The sequence below is a fragment of the Chanodichthys erythropterus genome, chromosome 17 (assembly GCF_024489055.1).
Source record: "Chanodichthys erythropterus isolate Z2021 chromosome 17, ASM2448905v1, whole genome shotgun sequence".
Lineage (NCBI taxonomy): Eukaryota > Metazoa > Chordata > Actinopteri > Cypriniformes > Xenocyprididae > Chanodichthys > Chanodichthys erythropterus.
This window is the reverse complement of record NC_090237.1, coordinates 8,099,438-8,120,000: the sequence shown is the minus strand read 5'-3', so window position 1 is coordinate 8,120,000 and position 20,563 is coordinate 8,099,438. Positions and strand designations below refer to the sequence as shown.

Sequence of the window (20,563 nt, the reverse complement as noted above, 5' to 3'; positions counted from 1 at the left end):
CCAAAAAAGTAGGTATCCTAATTATTTCACGGAAAACTTAGAAATATCTTGATTTTTATTTGCTTCAACTTATTTTCCTCAATAGTTTGGTACTCCTCTTTTGGTAATGCATCTTTTGTCCCTTTTGATCTTGACCATCTTGGTCCACTTTCAACTTTGTTTGCATGGTAACAAGCAGCTTGCTTTTGTGTTCTGTGGAAGAAGGAAAATGGATTTGAATCATTTCATTTAATTTATAGAATATTAAGTCTATACATGGTTGGTGTGTTAAGTTTTATAAAGCTCACCCATTTTGAGTTTCTTTTCGAGTTACATTTTATAAAATGCAGCAGGTAGAATATTCAGTTTTGTTTTTAAAACATGAAGGAGATTTGACAATGAAGTGACAATATTAGAAAAAAAAACTATTTAAAATTATATTAATTTCTTTAAAAAAATATTTAATCATTTTGCACATTTATTTTATTTTTATGACTTTCAAGACTACAGGAATGATCACATGGATGTTACATAAAATTGACCTTTGTATGAAAAGAGAGCAACCTGGACATTCTGCAAAACATATCCTTTTGTGTTGCACAAAAGAAAAAGGCACACAAGTTTTGGCTGACAAGATGAGTACACGATAACAGTTTTTTTTTTAATATTCCCTTAACACCTTTACTTAACTAGTAAGGGTGAAGAAATGGTGTAATTTGCAATTCTGCAATTCCTGGATCTATAAAAAAGTAATCTGTGTGGGTCAGATTTCATTCTACAGTATCTTGATAAAAGGCCGGTTTCTCCCTCACACCCTTGTCTGTGGGACACAGCCATTTATTATGGGATTAGATCCATTTACGGAGGGATTTTAAAGGATTTTCCGCTGGCCGTCAAGGACACTAATGTGTGTGTGCAAGGCAGTTTGCATGCAAACAGAGGGAAGAGCAGAAAGGAGAAGGTGGATGAAAAGCAGGGCTGTGTAATTGGGGATCAGTTGAGGGATGAATTGAGAAGAGTCTGGGGTTTTAAGCCTGTTTCGACTAATTGAGAGGTAAAGGTGGAGGTAAATCCAGCAGACAGGTGGTCTGGCTTAGAGAACTTAATCTGATCCTCAATGCTTTGGAGAGGGTTGTTTAGCTTGTTGGAGTGGCGGTGATGGGATCTCAGATGTTTGGAAGCAAGTAGACACCCAAAGGTGCATGAAGGAGCCTTTGGGAAATCTCAATTAAAAGAATCCACTGGAGGACACTGTGTTTGTTAGAAATGTAACTATTGAAAAAGCATGCGAGAAAGGCTATAGGGGGACTAGAATAGCATTGGAAATTGTGATTTACTGCAATGAATCGGTTCATTTAGACAATTAGTTTAAAAAAAAAAACGGTTCACTAATTTGTCAACACTGACAAAATTGGCCCCGAAATTCTCTTTAATTTAATATGCAATATTCTTTTACATATTTCTTTGTCAATCTTACTGAGATTTTTTTTAATTTCAAAACATTTTTACTTTTTATTTAAAATGGCACATAGTATCCATTTCAAGAGACTGTCAAGTCAAAACAGTGAAACTTTAAAAATCTCAAGACACCTGCATTCTTTTCCATTTTGTTGCTCTCCAACTTACTGTTTTTGAACACAAGAACATGTCCTGTGTGAACTGCTCCTTACTTTTTCTGTGCTGTTGCTTTCAGTATGTGTGGCGGCCTGTAGTATGGTGTCAGGGGCCGTTCACTGGACACGTTTTTGCATTCAAAATCAAGTAGACGCAGTGAAATGGAATAGAATGCATGTGTCTTAAGACACTTTCAAGTTTAACTGTGTTTATCTTGACACAGTAGTGCTCATGGTGTAACACAAAAAAACTTCAGCTTTGATCTGAAGGGATTGAAGACTGATGCAGAGATGGTAAAGGTACAGGTAAAGGCCTGTACACACCGGGACGAATATCACACGCTCTTATCGGCAGCAGTTTTTTTGTGTTCATACCCAGGTGATTTTCACTGGCAATGCACAGAGGGAACATGCAAATTCACTCCCTGACAGTATACGGCGCTTGTGCTTAACAGTAGTGCAAATAAACATATTTATGATATTAATAAAGTTAAAGAAGATAAAAATGCAGATATAAAATGGCATATATGGCATATATATATGACATATGAGAGATGGTAGTCAGTCACAATGACAGTAGTGCAAGTGAACAGTAGTGCAAATAAACATATTTATGAAATAGACATTCTCAACTATATTTCTTGAATGTAAAACTAAAAAAAAAAGTAAAAATACAGATATAATACACATCTATTGGTGTGGCCAAGAACTGGCAGAGCACCCATAGCGTGCTTCTCAATCAGCTCCCTAGTTCAGTATTCAGAGCACATTCATTTACACGATATACTGATGCACAACCTAGTAAGCTAGGGAGTTGTTTTGAGACGCAGGGATAGTTTGTAGGGGTCTTCCTAATCTACTTACTTACAAAAAAGTGTGAATGTGTAGCAAGAGACCATTGCCTATAAATGGTGCCTTTTTAAATCGGCACCACTACATTACTATATAGTAAGTCAAAGGTAGCCTACCAGTACTTAAATTGGTACCAAGTCAATACAAAAATTGTATAATTTATCTAATTATACCAATCTTTCTATTGAATCTGTCCACCTTTATATCCATTTTTTTTGTGTTGTTCGATTAACCTAATGCACGGTTCCATTATATTGTCACACATCCAATATTTTCTTAACTATTTATGTTCACTTAAGACTGTGTTTACGTGGATACTCGTCAAGAACAGCATTTTGACATAATTTTGTGTGTATTTGCTCAAAAGTGCACAAATGATCTATCAAAGCGTGCAAGTACTGCATTGAGTTCTCTTTTACAGCGTCTTGTGCTTGAATGGCTTAAAATCACTTGAATGTTTAAACTGACAAGACTTAAAAACAGGTGAAAATGAAAAACTTTGAGGAAACAGCACTGGCTAAACATTCAGATAGGTGATTATAGTTTTAGGGGGGTTGAGATGACAGACAAAAGGGTCTAGATCCGCCCCTGGTGATAGAGAGGAGAACTGCAGCTTTAATTTATATTGAAATATTCTTATTTTATATTTTAATATATATCCTTATATTTTATCATTAATTACCTGTATAAAATTAACATCCCAACAGCCATAACAAGAACCCAAAAGAACTAATCGTTTGAAAACCAGACATCAATAGAAAGGCTCTGCAAAGAACCAGAGAGATGTTGAAAGAGGAATGAGAAATAGAAGAAGTGAGAAAAGGTTGTTGGTAAGTGTTAAGAAGAGGGTTAAGAAGAGAGGGAGAGAGAGGGTGCGGGAGAGAGCAAGAGAAAGACATGATATAAATAATAGCTAGGATTTAATATGTATGAGGCGTCCGGGCAGTTGTCCACAACACTCTCTCTCAGTCTGCTTCTGACTGATGGGAGAGGAGCAAGAGAAGAGGACGAGGAGGAGGCAGAGGAAGAGATGGGGAGGAGGCAAGATGATGGGTCTGCATACTAATCAGCCTAGGATCAATTTCCCACCCCATACGCCCCTCCACATTTCCCAGATGGTGTGGCTTTGGCCTTGGAGAGGAGACGAGAGGCTAAGCTCCTAGACCTCCATCTAGGCCCGGAGCTTTGGCTTCTGTAGGCCAAGCAGCCTAGAAGCAGGTGTATCATCCTCTTTCAAGGTTCCTAACCCTGCGTAATCCGCCTAAGGAACCCTACTGTCTTTTGAGAGGTCACAAGGATTAACCAGAATGGATGGCTCTATCTACGATGGCGTGTCATGACCTCTGACACAAGGTAACAAGTGGGGTCTTGTGCTTACAGTTAATGTATTTCCTCCGGTGTTGACCTCAGAGACCCAGACAGAGGCTGGAGTGAAGGACTGTGGCCGTGTAAACTCTACCGGGCAACAATAGAGTGCTGCAGTGATGCCATGTTTTTGTAGGATAACTCGGAAGTTGGCATCACACTGGTTCCCTCAACAAAACCCAATAGATTTCTCTAAGGACTTATCGCAAAAAATAACCTCTGTGATCAACAAAAGTTTATGATACTGACACATTTTGTCCATCAAGATTTTCACAACTTTTATGAACTTTGAAGCCTAAAAACAACTGCCAGAAATAAAAAGCAAACCTTATAAACAGACTACACTACAGCTGCTCGACTCCACTCAATGTCCGACAACTCTTTCAGTCACTTTATTAAAAAGAAAAAAAAGCCGTTTAATATCCCCAGTATTTTCAAAATATGTAAAAGCACACCTGACTGATTTGATGTTTCTCGTGATTCTAAACACCTTTTGTTCTTAGCCTTAAATGCTTTTTACATTTTGTATACAAAATGAAAGTTTTGTGCGCATACCCAAGGTGCGTGCACATAAAGCAGCCTCTCAGTACTAAAAAGATTTATTTTTTGCTAGCCACAGTGGCTGGTGAGCAAAAAAGTTAATGTCAAGCCCTGGGTACTGGCGCTTCTCACCATGTTGCCGGTACTTTGCCCCAAACCGGAATGTGATTTTAACTTAGGGGGAAAACCCCAAGCCACTTTCAATAAAAGGGAATTTCTGTGAACTGTTCCAAATAAGTGATGCATTTTTCAGTTAAGATGCTTCTTAAAGGTCCACTTACATTTACCACTTTCAATAGGAATCCATGCAATCTGAAATTTCACATAAGGATGAAAGTTTTAGCCAGGCAGATTTCGCAGAAGTTGGCCAAGTGAATTCGGTGTGTTGACTAACAGAAAACTGCTTGGTTTAAAAGTGACTACTGTGTGAGCTGTGCTTCATACATCGCTACACTATTGACAATAGACAATAAACTTTTTTGTGCCCGTGAAATTTTGCCCAAAATTTTGCTAATGTGATGCACCTTTAGAAGGAGGGGCATTTCCTCAGAGGAGGCAAGGGACGCAGCAGTGTCAAAAAACTGGATGAGAAAATAATCGGTATTACAAAAATAAACCAATGCAAATATTGCATGTGACATTAAAAAGTGTAAGTGTAACTCGTTTTTATAAAGTAACACTGTCCAACAGGGAAACCCGCAGGTAAAGTTACAGCAGGAGGCCTGCCTCTCCTGAGCCTATTGACTTTAAACAGACCCCCTAAATCGTGCACTGGATTTGGTGGGGGGTAAATGAGAATGTATCCTGCCTCTTGATTTTGTGCACGTTCTCAAATCGGCCTTAATTAAGGCAATGATAGCGTTAATGAGAAGACTAATTTAAAAAGTAAGTAAACAACTTATCTTACTGTAGATATCACTGCGTTATGTCACGTCAAAATCAAACTTCAAATCGCCTGAAAAATGATGACTGTAGGGGGTTTTAGTGCCCAATCAGCTTGGGAAAATCAGTCTTTGTTACTCTTACCAGTGTGTACAAGCTTGATGACAGCTGAAAATAAGTTGATTATTATAAAGAAAAGCTGAACATTAGTTCACAAATGAAATATATTGTTAAATTTGAAATCTCCTTTAGTTATTATTTTGGAATAAATGTAAAAATGTGTAAAAACACTAACTTGATGAAATGTATACTTCACTTTAAATGAATAGAACATTACATAGTTAGTGTAAAAATACAAAATAGAACTGTATTTGGTCTCTCTTTTTTATGTAATGTTTATTTAACCAGGAAGTGTAACAGGGACGCAAATTTACATTTGATTGATATATAAAAAAAAGTGAAAAAAAAAAACTTTGCCTCCTCATTTTAAAACACCACCACACCACCACTGTTTAGAAGGTAGTTCCTTGTAAGCATTGAGTCTGCTGTGCCTACAGAGCTTTTCTGTTGTAGCCTGTCAATTAGAAAGAATCATTTGTTTCTGGAAAACCAGACAAAATAAAACTTCTTCTGAATATGCCTCCTGCTCGTACATGTATTCAGGAATCAGAACTTGTCAATAATGAAACAGCAAGACGCCCATAAAGGGTTGACCACTCACAATTTCACTTGTTTTCTCAACCAGCCATACTCATTCACATCTATTTTCCCTCCTAAACTCACTATCTGTCCTCCCATCCCCCTCAGACCCATCCAAGAGTGTGTTTGTGTGTGTGTGTATTCTTTTTGCCACACAATCAATGTGGCTTTTAAGATGTCTATCGATTTGTTCCCGAGACAGACCCCGGCTCGCTGGAGCGACGCTTTGATTGCTGTGCGAGTAATTACTGTTATTATTTATGCATCTGGGTGAAATGGCAGGACTTAACATTCCCTGTACAAGAGGCCACAGGCAATCAACAGAGAGAAAGCACCTGGAGAGGCGAGAGGCTCAAGAGAGGAAGAGAGCTGGAGAAATGAGCACAGGGACACAGGGAAATTCACAATACGCAAAAAAACGTAATCATAGATGAACACAGATGAAAGCATATCGCTGGTGTTTTATAGCATAAATTAGGAATGTCAATCCAGATTAAAATCAAAATAATTACAAGATGTATCAATCAATCAAATCAATCACAAAAATGGCATATTTCAATATTTGTCCAAGTTAGACACATATTGATCTTTCACACAAAAAGTGCTTCATCTATTTAAAAAAAAAAAAAAAAACAATATTAAAATGCATTGTGTATATCAATTTCCCCTGCAGTCAATCATTTTATCCCTTAGAACTCACCTTTGATAATCAAAATAACATATTTAAAAGTTCTTTCCTGTGAACATAATTTCTTCATTACTTATAATAGCTTGAATGTAACTCTACACCCTTGTTTCATTTTGGATATGCGGAACCATGAATATGCAAATTAGTCCCCGCCTCCATGCAATCACACCAGCATGGACTACCTGATCCACTCACTCAACTAAACACTATACAATGGCAAGTGGAAATATTGGTTTAATTCACCCATACATATTTGAACCAGAATCTGATTCAGAAGAAAAAGAGCGAATTATACAGGGTCGTCTACAAGTCGACATATCAGAATGGTAATGCGATTTATGTATCGCTCTCTACAACGTTGGACGCATAATGGTAATTAATATGATTAGCCTTTGGCTTGACTATGTTATCAATCAGCTAATAATGTGTTGCTAATGTTACACAAACCATGTTCCCGTTCACCATCTCAGAGTCAGACAGCTGCCTTCTAAAACTCAGCATCTTTAAAAACGCTTTGAACATCATAGAAATATAGTTCATCATATACATAATTCACCCGCTATATTGCTATATGTACCCGATTTTTCCTGCCCTCTCTTAAAGGTGTTGTTGTGCTCACTGTGGAAAAGCCCCGCCCGCACATTGACAGGATTGGTTACATGTTTGTGATGGTAGGAAACAATGTTTTTGAGACCATCTTTGGCTCACTGCAGTTTTAAGTAGAAAATACTCAGCAATGGTGTTGATGAATTTGCACATGATTTGTCTTAAAAGTATTTAAAACACCACAGAGACATATAAGCAACCTAAAAGCTAAAAAATTAGTTAGTTGCACTAAATGAACATATTAAATTAACAACCCAAGCATAAAGTATGCTACAATGTGTTTTCGTCTTACCTGTGAAAGGCCAAGGTAGATGGACACAGTCTCTGAGATATAAAGAAATCTGCCTTCTTGACTGACCACGAACACGAATCCATCCAGAGACTGCAAAGAGAAAAACAGATTTGTAGCTGAAACTAAAGCTGTACGGCTTAAGCCCAAATCTCACGCACATATGTTTTTCTGCGACACACATACTGACCAGTTAAAATGTAATACCAAATAATACACTACAGTTAAAATTATAATAAAATACTTTACATGTGCTTTAGTATGTTATTCAACACAATAAGTGTACTTCTTTAAAGCATGACAAAAGATTATTAAATGTATTTTAAAGGGGTCCTTGATTATGATTTCCTTTTTTTTTACTTTAGTTAGTGTGTAATGTTGCTGTTTGAGCATAAACAACATCTGCAAAGTTACGATGCTCAAAGTTCAATGCTAAGGGAGATTTTTTTTTCTTTTACAGAAATCGCTTTTTAAGGACTACAACAAACGGCTGGTAGTGACTACAACAAGCTTCTTCCTGGGTGACATCACAAACCCCAAAATTTACATAATTCCTGCCCCCGGGGAACACGCAACAAAGGTGGTGAGGCCATGTTGGGCTGCTTTGGAGAAGAGAAAGGGTTGTTGTAGTAGAGTGTTGTTGACATGCCGTCATTTAACGTCGAACTGCTTCACAAATGAGGGTCAATTCAATGCTGGATTTACATGAAAGATTAACATGACGGCACATGCTAGTGGATGAGTTGAATCAACTCCACAGCAACTACATAAATTTATTCACTAATTATTCAGAAATGTCCAGATGCATTCTATAAGTGTCCGACTCCGGTTTGAACAATGTAAGGCTGAACACCGTTACTGACAATCCTCATTTTGGCTGCGTGAGATTCTCCAGCTTTGTTGTTGTTGAGCAACTGAAGCACGAGCTGTTAAAGCTCTGCCCTCTTCTGGAAAGGGGGGCAGTGAGCAGCAGCTCATTTGCATTTTACACAGAAAAACGGCGTGTTTTTGCTCACACCCAAATTTGACAAGCTATAATAAATTATATTTTTGGGGTATTTTGAGCTGAAATTTTACAGACACATTCTGGGGACACCAAAGACTTATGACTTGTGAAAATGGGCATAATAGGTCCCCTTTAAAACTTAATTTGACATTATTACAAAGTGCACTTTTAAAACTCTACTTAAGTGTGTTATGAAACACAGTCATGAAAGTGTACTCTCTTTAAGTTCACTTAAGTGGCCTTTTATTAATATTGTATTTTATGTATGCATAGATTTTCAAAAAAAGTACACTTCAAGTGCACATGCAGTACAATTAAACGTGCTTCATTTCACAAGGATTGTCTGTTCTACCTAAAAGTAAAAGTTTTGCATGACACAATAACATCCAGTCAGAATATATCTGATGTTTAATGTCAATATCGATTGAAATGACTTTCTTTTTCAGTTGATGTCATCAGACCCACTTATTTTCATTTAATTTTATTATTTTTTCGTTTCCGCTTGTTAAGTCATGACGTAAGGAATGCCATTTCTGGGTCCAAGCCCTGGCTCGTTTCACTTGAGAATGCCATCTCGACAGCCGTTTATGGGCGTTATTTATTCATATTAAACATTTAACATTTTAAAATGTTAAACATTTACAGTCTACACAACAGTCTCAGTGTTCACAGCATCACAGACATTAATATATTAACGATTTATAAGATGAATCACTGACTGGCCATCTGGGATTTTGGTATGGAGATAAAAGTAATGATTATAATTTTTTGGTAGTATTACACCACATCATGCATGTATATTAGCACCATTTGTTGTTTTCTTGTGGTATGAGAGCGTTTGGACCCGGAAGCGCTGCCGCGTGACGTCAGACTTAACAACCGAATAGAGACCACTTTTCATGATGTAATGCCTAAAGGATAAAATCAATTCCTTATTAATTATCCTCTTTCAAATTGAAATTTCACCTTCCGGAGGTAAAATGGGTTGTGAATGCTGTTTTATCTAGTACAGCCATGCAGAAATATGAGAGATGGTGTTTAACACTTCAGTGGTGTGTAACATTTCAGACTTAAACTAAAACTAAGCAACAAATCAACCCTGAACCAACAAAAATCAATACTGCTGAACAAATCTCACGATTTTTATGGAATCAAGCTGTAGACATAAGCATCGACTTCAAAGCGAAAACAACATGAGGGAAGAATCAAATTGATTTAGACAGAAACCACAACAGCTTCCCCCAACTTCAAAATCAACTCTGGTACACCAGAACAGCAGTTGGCAGATAAAAAAGCATACAGTCACCCTATTAAAGGACTAATTTAAAGAATTATATTAATTGTAATAACACACAGGCACGAGTGAAGCAGAGTGGGCACTTTAGTTGAGAATGACTGATGTTGTTGCAGCACTAATTTATGCAAGTGACGAGTTCACTATGCAAATGAGAGTGGACCGGAATGATGGGAATGGTGGAAATAAAGCGCAATTATCTAGTTATTACTGACAGAGGACGAGACAAAGAATCATAAGGATTTTCAGAAGTGTTAATTTGATTTCTATCAGCGTCGCCCTCTTTGAACATTTTAGGTTAGTGAACAAGGTAACCTTCTAATAACGTTTTTTTTTTCTCTTACAAATTAATCTTTTTAAGTCAGACAGCCAAATTCCAGTACTAATGGCATATAGCTCATCATCTAAAACAACAAAACATCCACAAAAAGTTTGTCACATAAAAAGATGCACATCACATGACTACATAACATGACTAACAGTGATCTGTAAACACACATAAATGAGTCATATTTACCTGCAGCAGATGAGCTCCCAGGTGCTGTTCAAAAATGTCAGTGACCAACGAATGACTTGTTCTTCGCACTGCAATAAAACAAGCAAAAAAACTGTCAAGAAAGCAAACACAGGGCCCTATCATACACCTGTCACAATGCGATGCCATGTGCAACGCAAGTGTTTTTTGCTAGTTTCAGCCCGATGCTTTTACCATTTTCACGTCCAGCACCACATTGTTTAAATAACAAATGCAGTCACGGCCATCTGTTCGCCCATGGTCGTGCTGGTCTGAATACGAGGTGTGTTCAGGTGCATTGTAGCGTGTTGCTATTTTGAGGCAACTGAAAACAACTGCGCCATTGACCAACAAAAACCTGGTCTAAAGTCAATGGCACAGTATTTTTTTGTTGTTATTTAAAGAGCGCATTAGTAATATACGCCTATAGGTGGGTGCGAACAATGCACATACACTTTGTTGTTACACTCACAGGGATGCGCAGCAGCAAACAAACATTTTTAAATATTAAAAAATAAAAGGATTCCTCTCTGGAGAAATGTTCATTCTTTCCACTTGCAAATTCCACCAAGCACAGCTGGCTTTTAAAGAGAATGGGAGATGAAACTCTGCTTGGTTTATTGTACGTTACGCCCAAAACACACCCATTACTCATTAAGAGACTAGGTACAACCCTTTTGGACCATGTGCCTGGCGCACAGACCACTTTTTCAATCATTTAACTAGCAAAAGAGGATTCGGACACGCCCTAAGTGCACTTGCGCCATGTGCTTCAGACCATGCACTCATTAAAATAGGGCCTATAGTGTTTAAGAAGCTGTTTAAAGCCAATGGTCTGTCATTTCTAAAACACGGATTAATGTAAAATTAACTACCAAATAATACAATCTCTATTAAATGGAAATAAACCCACAACAACCTAAAAAGATTACTAAATTACTTCAATCAGTATGGAAGTATGTAAAAAAATAAAACCATCTTGAGATCAAAGTTGTTAAATTTCGAGAATAAACTCATTAAATTACGAGAAAAAACTTGTTAAATTTCAAGAAAAAAGTCGAAATAAAATGTTGAGAAAATAATCATTAAATTATGAGAAAAATAGTTTGTGATTTAACAAATTTGTTCTCGTAATTTAACAACTTTTTTCTCATAATTTAATGACATTATTCTTATAATTTAATGACTTTATTCTCAACATTTTATCTCAACATTTTCCTCGAAATTTAACGACATTTTTCTCATAATTTAACGAAATTGTTCTCGTAATTTAACGACTTTTTTCTCGTAATTTAATGACTTTATTCTTATAATTTAACGACTTTATTCTCAACATTTTATCTCGACTTTTTTCTTGAAATTTAACATTTTTCTCATAATTTAATGAATTTGTTCTTGTAATTTAATGACTTTTTTCTCGTAATTTAACGACTTTATTCTCAACATTTTATCTCGACTTTTTTCTCTAAATTTAACAACTTTAATCTTGAGATGATTTTATTTTTTTATTATTGCTTGGCCCTAATCCTCTTCCGTAAATCAGTCTAAAATGTAACTTTTTAAATTAAAATTAGTATTACTGTGATGATATTCTTAAACATATAAGCATAAAGAACAGAACCCCTTTAAGCAGAACAATTATAATATTCTCAAACATAGACACATCTTGACAGTCACACTATTATGTGACTACAGGAGGAAACAGCTGATAATAGCATTAAGCAGCTGTTAATACACCCTCCCAGTTCTTTACTGGTATTTCAGAGAGACTATCAAAGACAACCAACGTCAGAGCCGCTGCGGTTTATTGGGCTGATAACACCGACAGAGACATGCTAATTCATTCTCAGCACACAACTGCATCCTGGGCCGTCTGTCATCACAAAACAAACAAATTTACAAATCACACAAATGACATTCGTGGTGCATTTCAAACATGCCTCGCTCTGATCTTCCGCTGTGGAAGCCAGTTGAAATTCCCTGCACTCACAGCAGGACGTACGTGCTTGCGTGTGTGTGTGTGTGTGTGTGTGTGCGGCTGGGATGCTTGTGGCAATCAATAAGTGTTTTGAGAGAGGATGACAGCGTTTGTCTGAGTTGCTACTAAACGGAAGACAGACTGTTAGCTCACTTCTATAAACCTTTCTCCCGTGGTACTCCTGCCACAATACAAGTGTTCACTTGACAAAATACACACCTTCAGGAAATGTCTTTAGCGAGACATGTGAACAGATACAGATATTAAAGGTACAGTACACCTACAAATGAAAATTCTGCCATTTATTCACCCTCATGCCAACCCTTGTGAAAAACAAGTACACTTAAACAGTACACTTTTAGAAAGAGTACTTACTACTGAAATAATATACTAAAAGGATACACTTAAGTGTGAAAAATTAATTGCATGTTAAGTGCAAATTAAATGACAATATATTTTAGTTTACATTTATATGAAATGCAATTAGCTGAACTTTTAAGGCTTGTTTACCTACTTAAGTACTTGTGCTCTAGTATTTTAGTCAACACATCAAAATAGGTGTGCTTCTTTAAAGCACAACAAAATATTATTCAAACAACCATTTAAAATGTGCTTTAAATCATTTTAATTATTTAAAATGTACTGACATTATTATAAAGTGCACTTTTTAAAAAGTAAGTGTGAAGAAACAGTCATGAAAGTGTACTCTCTTTAAGTACACTTAAGTGGTCTTTAATTTCATTAATATAGTTTTCTGCAAGTACATTTTAAAAAAAATACTACTATATATACTACCTGAAGTACACTACAAGTGCACATTCAATACAATTAAGCACACTTCTTTTTCACACAGTTATCTATATGACTTTGTCATTATTATTCATATGATAATCTTTCCCTCTTTTGTAACTCCTTAATATGCAATATCCACATGAAAACACAAAAACACCCTATGAAGAGCTGTCAAGAGCATGCCAAACCAACAGGTGGTAATATAACCCTAAGCGTAAAGCCATGTTGGCCAATCACCATCTACACGACAGCACCGTAACTGAAGTTTCAAAAAATCTTCACCCTGGCAGAAGTTTTAAAAAATGTCCAGTTTAAATGAGCGGATACTGCGTTTGTGTGCAGACAAATGGACCACTTTTATGATACATTGTATGGTGCTTTTTTTTTTTTAGGAATACCTAGTCTCCGTTCATATTCACATGGAAAAAGAGCAGCGAGAACATTTCACAAAATAGCTCCTTTTGAGCTCCACTGAAGAAAAAAATAAAAGTTTATGGAGTGGCATAAATGTGAGTCAATTATGACAGTTGTGTTTATTTATTTTTTGGTGAACTATTCCTTTAACATTAGAACACACTGACAATAACACACAAGTACACATAGATAAGTCTCTGCACCCAAACTACACACCCCAAAACTCAGTGGCACTTTAAGAATGGGGTCCCCTCACAGGAATATCAATGAGTCTGTCCCATTCAGAGGCCTGAAAAGGGGGTCTGGCGCAGAAAGCGGGATCACCGCTCAGTACTTGTGGGTACACAGAGCACTGCTTGTTCGTCTTTGGGGGTCACATGCGTGTTGACGATTGAATAGTTTAGCAACCCCCCTCATCCAAACACTGAGGGTCTTCCCACAGGATCTGTGAGTGATGCAGTCCAGCTATAGGGCAGGGCTGACAGGAGCCATACTGCCTGATGGATGGACAATGGTCGGCCCTCATTTCCCAAAGTCAGCCACAACAGCACAGGCTAATGCGAAGTCGAATCGGGCCCAATAGGGCAGAGGGTGAGAATGATGGTGTTGTTTCTCAGCCTGGGGGTACAGAAGATCTATTTGATGTTAGTATTAGATACTTCATGTGTATATATATATATATATATATATATATATATATATATATATTAGTGCTGTCAAATCGATTAATCGCATGCAATAAAAAGTTACATGTCTATATTATTACATATATATATATAAATGATATATTTATACATATATGTGTGTGAGTGTATATATATATATATATATATATATATATATATATATATATATATATATATATATATATATATATATGGATGCGATTAATCTATATGATGAATTTCAAGATTTAATATTTATATATATTATAAATTGTAATATATATATATATAAAATTTTTAAATATATATATAGTAAGATATATATATATATATATATATATATATATATATATATATATATCTTAGTGCTTATATATATATATCTTAGTGCTGTCAAATCAATTGTGATTGATTGCATGTAACAAAAGTTTTTATTTACGTAATATATGTATGTATATATTATTATATATTATTACATTTATATATTATATATTTTTAAACATTATATATATATATATATATATATATATATATATATATATTATTATATACGATGATGAATTTCAAGATTTTTATATATATATATATATATATATATATATATATATATATATATATATATATATATATATATATATATATATATAAATTATATATGTTAAATTTTAATTATAATTAGTAATATATATACACACAAGGTATATTACAAGATTTAAATATTACAATTATATACATAATTACAATTATATATGTGTGTGTATACTGGATGTATGCTGGATTTTATGAAGTTTAATCTTATTTATAAAAAAAAAAGTGAATAAATCATTTTACTTGATAAAATTTTTCTTCTATTTATTGTATTGTGTCAGCAGCTACCATCTCATTTAGATCTATTTTTATTTTCCTTATAGAATTTTTAAAGAAACATTTGAGAGCAAGTTAAAGAATGAGATGTTCTCCTAACAGAGTAATGAACGAGAAACCTCTGAGCAATAACAGGTTCATGTTCAATCCAGCTTGACTCATGGGTCAGATTTAAGGGTCTTTAGGATGTTGAAGCACAATAAAGAATGAAATAACTAAAGTCATTTCACTTTCTTCTCCTCCACACTCAGCTGACTTTGACTCTTTCATTTCTTTCTCTTTTCCTTCTCCCCCTCCTTCAAGCTGACAACCTTTTAACGAAGTTCGAAGGTTACTATGGAAACTGCAAGGTTGGCCTTTCATTCCATGTTCGTTTGCTCAGTCCAGTTGGCTGATGGGAATCGTAGGCCGATCGCCTAGCAACTTGTTTACATGGCGGTGGATGTAAAGCGGCCTGCGCTCCCCCCACCTCTAACCTCACGGATGAGACAGGAGGAATGACTCTCAGACAGACGAAAAGAGGCAGAGAAAGCGGCTCCAGTCGCAATGTCCCTCTCCGCTGCAATTATCCTTTCACTCTGCCATCCCTCTCTCTCTCGCTCTCCTCTCTTTCGAAGCTGTTACCTCTCTCCTAGCACGGTCGAACATAATTTGAGTGCAATTAACGTCCCTTAAAAGCCCTCAGTGCTTTAAATGCTTGAAAATAGGAGAGAGAGACAGACACTGGCAGGAGGGAGAGTAAGAGAAACAAGTGAAAGGAGAAAGAGAAAGACAGTGTGAAAGTCAAAAACAAGACTGTGTCACAGAGAGAGCGAGACCTGGACAAAAGGAAATGTGTGCAATTCAGAACTTCCTTAAAATTCCCAAAATGTATGAACATCACAGCACTGATCTACACTGATAATATTTAATCTCCACAGTTACAATAATAGCTGCATTTTTACAATATCGGAAGAAAATGTGATCGGCGCCTGCCAATGCAAAACTCAGAACCACGTTATTGAATTATAAAAAGCTTTTGCATCAACATTTTTGTCTTGTTTCACATTAAAAACATTCAAACAGCTTTAGAACATGACACGTTTACGTGATAAGCAAAACAGAAAGATAATATATCAAAAAACATACAAATATATATTTTTCTTCTTTTAATAATAAACCTCCCTAAATGTATTTAAAATATAGATTTTAAAATAAAATATAATTATTTATTCATTTTAAAACAAGTAAATTTTAAGGAAATAAATAAATCTCGTTTTAATCATGCTTAGATATTTTTACTGTAAAGCAAGACCACAATCCTATCTTTGCTGGTGTGACTGAATTGAAAAACAAAATTATGAAATATAATAAGACTTGTTTTCAAAGTATATATTAATTAAGTTTATTTTTCCGATCGTATTTTAAGAACAAAACTAATTACATTTTATTTAAAATATATTATTATATTATTTTATTGTGGTTATGTCCCATCAGCTCGTATTTGAGTCTTGGTGACTTCAAAGGATTCAAAAAGGATTCGGTTTTGTGTTAGTCTGATGAGATCCTCCAGCATCCATCCTGTAGTTGTTGCAATGGTATATGTCACAATTCCTGTCAGTTCCTGGACTCCAATTCCCATAATCCTCCCTGCCAGTCACATGCACACATTCCACACCAATCACCAACTGCCACATACAGATGAAGCTCATTATCTGGACTATTTAAGACTCACACACTCACCAACTCATTGTGACGTCTTGTTAACCTGTGTTGCAATTCCGAGCACTATTATCCTGCCTGCCTGTCTACCTGTTACCAATCCCGTCTGTTACCCGTTTACTATTCTCTGCTGCCTACCTTTGGACTGTTCGTCGTTACCTGGACTGTGACTGATATCTGCCTGCCTCGACTTCTGCCTGTACCGTGACCACGACTCTGCCTGTCCTTTGCTGTTCCTGTTTGCTCCTGTTTGACCCTGCCTGTATGACCACGCTCTTTTATAGTAAAAGCTTGCAATTGGATCCCTGCCTTAGTCCCGCTGCGTTACAGTATCGATCTCTTTGGTGGTCTTTCTTGGTACCTTAAACCCTCAATCTTCCCAATCGTGATATCCTTTTCCAATGATCTAACTGTGTGACCAAAGTACGACAAACACAGTTTCATCATTTGTGCTTAGAGTGGCATTTCTGGTTTGTTTTCCTTTATGATTGACTTGTTGGTCCAAAATATGTATTACAGTGATGATAAAAAAAGAACTGAAATCAGATGTGTTTTCGGATGTTTCTCTCGACTGCATGAACATATCAATTTGCCTTCTCACGTCACTAGCTTTAAATATAAAACTTGGCTGTATAACGAATGCATAAAAGCAAATATAAACTAATGCAAATGGATGGTAACAATTGTGACATTAAACATCTGAACCAGACTTGAGTGTGTTTTTGTCACATTGTTTTAACTGCTTAATGTAATGTTAGTAATGTTAACCTTCTCTGCTCCAGCAATGGACGCAACGCAAAAAAACTACAGGTATGGATTTTTGCCGATGACTGATTGTTCTGGCAATCAATTATTGGTGCAGATTAATTGGCAAAAACGATCAATCGGTCAACCTCTATGTCAAACGATGGAATATTTCTTGAGTAGCTACTAGTGGAATCACAAGGGCACCTAAAAGGTTCATACTCTAAAGAATCTCAATTTCTTCTCCATCAAGCTCAAATTTATCAATGTTATCAGTTGACATGATCTTTGTCTTCTTCATGTTTAGTTCTAGTCCCATCCTTCGACTTTCTTCTCTGACTTTCCTCAGCTGATGGTCCATATCTTCCTTAGTTTCAGTCAGCAGTGTTGTGTCGTTGGCATACCTCAGACTGTTTATCAGTCTTCCACCTACATGTATCCCAACAATATCCTCCTCTAGAGTAGCTTTTTGGAATATGGCTTCAGTGTAGAGAATGAACAGGTATGGTGGCAAGTTAAAGCCCTATCGTACATCTTTTTGAACCGAAAACCAGCTTGTGTTTCCGTATTCCATTCGGCTTCTTGGCTGACATAAAAAAATTTTATTAGCTGAACGACATGTTTCAGAATTGAGTGGTGCAGGGATGATGTCAAAACCCAGAAGAATAATTCTCCTCTGGTTCCCTTGAGATTCTCCTATGGGCTTTTATAATGGGTTTTTAATTTATGAGTAAAATAAGGTCTGTGTTAAAAATAACTTGATAACTTGAAGGTTTTTTTCTACAACATAAACTGCACACACTCACAACTCAAACGTTCTTATCAAGTTACTTATTAGAAACAGTTTTTTTTTTAAATAAAAAAATAACAGCTTCAAAATTCGCATTTTGGATATGGGTGTGTGTAATTCACATTGTAGAACAAAACGTCAAGTATAATCAAGTTATGTTTACCACAGGCTTTATTTTACTCATAAATTGAAAAAACTCACAGGAAAATCTTGAGAGAACAAGAGGTGAATTAGTCTTCCGGGTTTTGATGCACCACTCAATTCCTATTGGCAATAGAGCCGTCCATAGTTTTTCATGAATGACACAGTCGAAGGTCTTCCTCTACTCAATAAAGCAAAGATAAATACTGTAGGTTTCTGATATTCCTTTTCTAGTCCCTGTGTTGTTTTCAAGTCATTTTGACCAGTTTTCTATTTCCCGTTAATGTTAATGTTATCGCATTGGACTAAAACTTCACACAAGGTATAACTACTTCCCAATTTTTTGGGGCTAATTTTTGGACTTTTTTTTCCACCTTGTAACACTTGTTACTTCACTGTAAAAAATCAAAATTTTAGAAAACTTAAAAGTTTAAGGCAACAAACTTCAGCAGATTTTTGAGTTTTCTCAACTTGTTTTTGTAGGAGATGTTCATGTTTTCTCAACTTTTTGTTGTATAAACTGAATACAACAAGTTGAGAAAACTCAAAAATCTGCTGAAGTTTGTTGACTTAAACTTTTAAGTTTTCTCAACTTTTGATTTTTTTATAGTGTTGTAACATGGTGTTCCCGGGAGGTTTTTGAGTGAAAAAGAGATTTCAAAATAATATCTGTGGATAATTTTGTCAATATTCAATAAAATATGAAAAAAGGCACACTAGTGTGCTTTAATGTTTAGCCAGCAAGTTTGTTTTGAAATGCTTTTATCTTAAGTACTTTTGTGCAAGATAACACTTGTGGTGTTCCCAGTCAAAAATGACCTACCTTCAAAATAAATTGCTTATAAATCTCTCATCATGCTATATTGTCACCAAATATTGGATTCAATCTTTTTGCCAACTTGTTTTCAATTAGGACAGGTTTTGTATTTATTTTTGAAACTGACTGATTGTAGATGACATCTATGTCATTTTTCTGCCCGATTTACTAGTCGCCTTTAGTCGCTTATAAATATAACAGTACACCTGTCTTCAACAAGCCTCATGATGCGAGTTATCATTCAGGTCTGCAGAACAAATGGTTAAGGATGAGTTATGCACCAGAGTTTAATACTTAAGGTTGACCCTAAATAGGAGCAACAGTAATAGTGATGCTTGACTTAGCAAATGCCACTAACTAATAACAAACTGCACAAAAATAGTTTGGAACTGGAGCCGCTTGTTTTGTACTTGATCTGCTGATCCACATGCACTGCGGGATAATATATGTGCATGTATCCTTTTAAGGGCCATAGGTCTGACGGTTGGACATAAAAGGTTTAATCACCCCATTATCCATAAAGACTGTCATTCCCCGGCAGAGCCTACACAACTACACACGCACACACACACACACACACACAACACATCCATACGCACATCTCATAAAGAGAGATAAAATATGACTTTTTTTGTGTCACAGCCATTTTACTTTTCCTCTTGTCCCTCATCGTCCCTCCATTACTCCTCGGCTCACCCTCCCCGTCTCTTTCCCTCTCTTCCTCCCTCTTTCACTCTCGCCCTGTGTGAAGGTCATGCAATTGATTTTCCTCTGTCTATTCATTTTTCAGTCCTGGTTTTGAAACGTGGGAAGCAGACAAAAGCCATACCACCCCCCACCAGTGCACAAGCCTCCCCTCCCCCGCTTCAAACCGCTCGTACCCACCGTCAGCATCCGCCTTGAGAGGAGCTGGACCCGGACTCACATTCCTGCACTGCAGTTTGAGAGATATGCATCATGACCGTACCGGCCCAGCTCATTCCAGAAAATACCATCACCTGGACGCATTCACTGAACATCTGTGGCTATTTCAGTGTGGAAACCTGCGTTGTATCCACTAATCACCCGCAATTCATTTTAACCCCGCGCTGAATGTGATAAAATAGCATTTTGCCATTTTTAACCCTCTGGCCCTCTTCGTTTAGGTGTCACACTTACCTTCTTTACGGTCAAAAGTGACCGAAGCCTTGGAAAGTAACTTTTTTGTTCCTCAGGAAAACCAATGTAATATATTCTTGTTCTATAATATTTTTTGATTATTATATAAAATTTTGAGGGTATTTTATGATACTATGCAATATTTATACAATTTTTATTAACTATTTTTCCC

At 36.1% G+C, this 20,563-nt stretch overlaps 1 protein-coding gene across 2 annotated transcripts in view; it reads right to left on the bottom strand.

The window, feature by feature from the left end:
• The window catches only part of npas1 (neuronal PAS domain protein 1), a 50,785-nt gene that overhangs the window by 10,578 nt on the left and 19,644 nt on the right, over positions 1 to 20,563 (bottom strand). For both annotated transcript variants that reach the window (XM_067365471.1, XM_067365472.1), the window contains exons 4-5: positions 10,331 to 10,398; positions 7,517 to 7,606 (exon numbers count right to left, since the gene is read on the bottom strand). In XM_067365471.1, the coding sequence (XP_067221572.1) occupies positions 7,517 to 7,606; positions 10,331 to 10,398 (158 nt within the window). The remainder of the gene's footprint in view (positions 1 to 7,516; positions 7,607 to 10,330; positions 10,399 to 20,563) is intronic.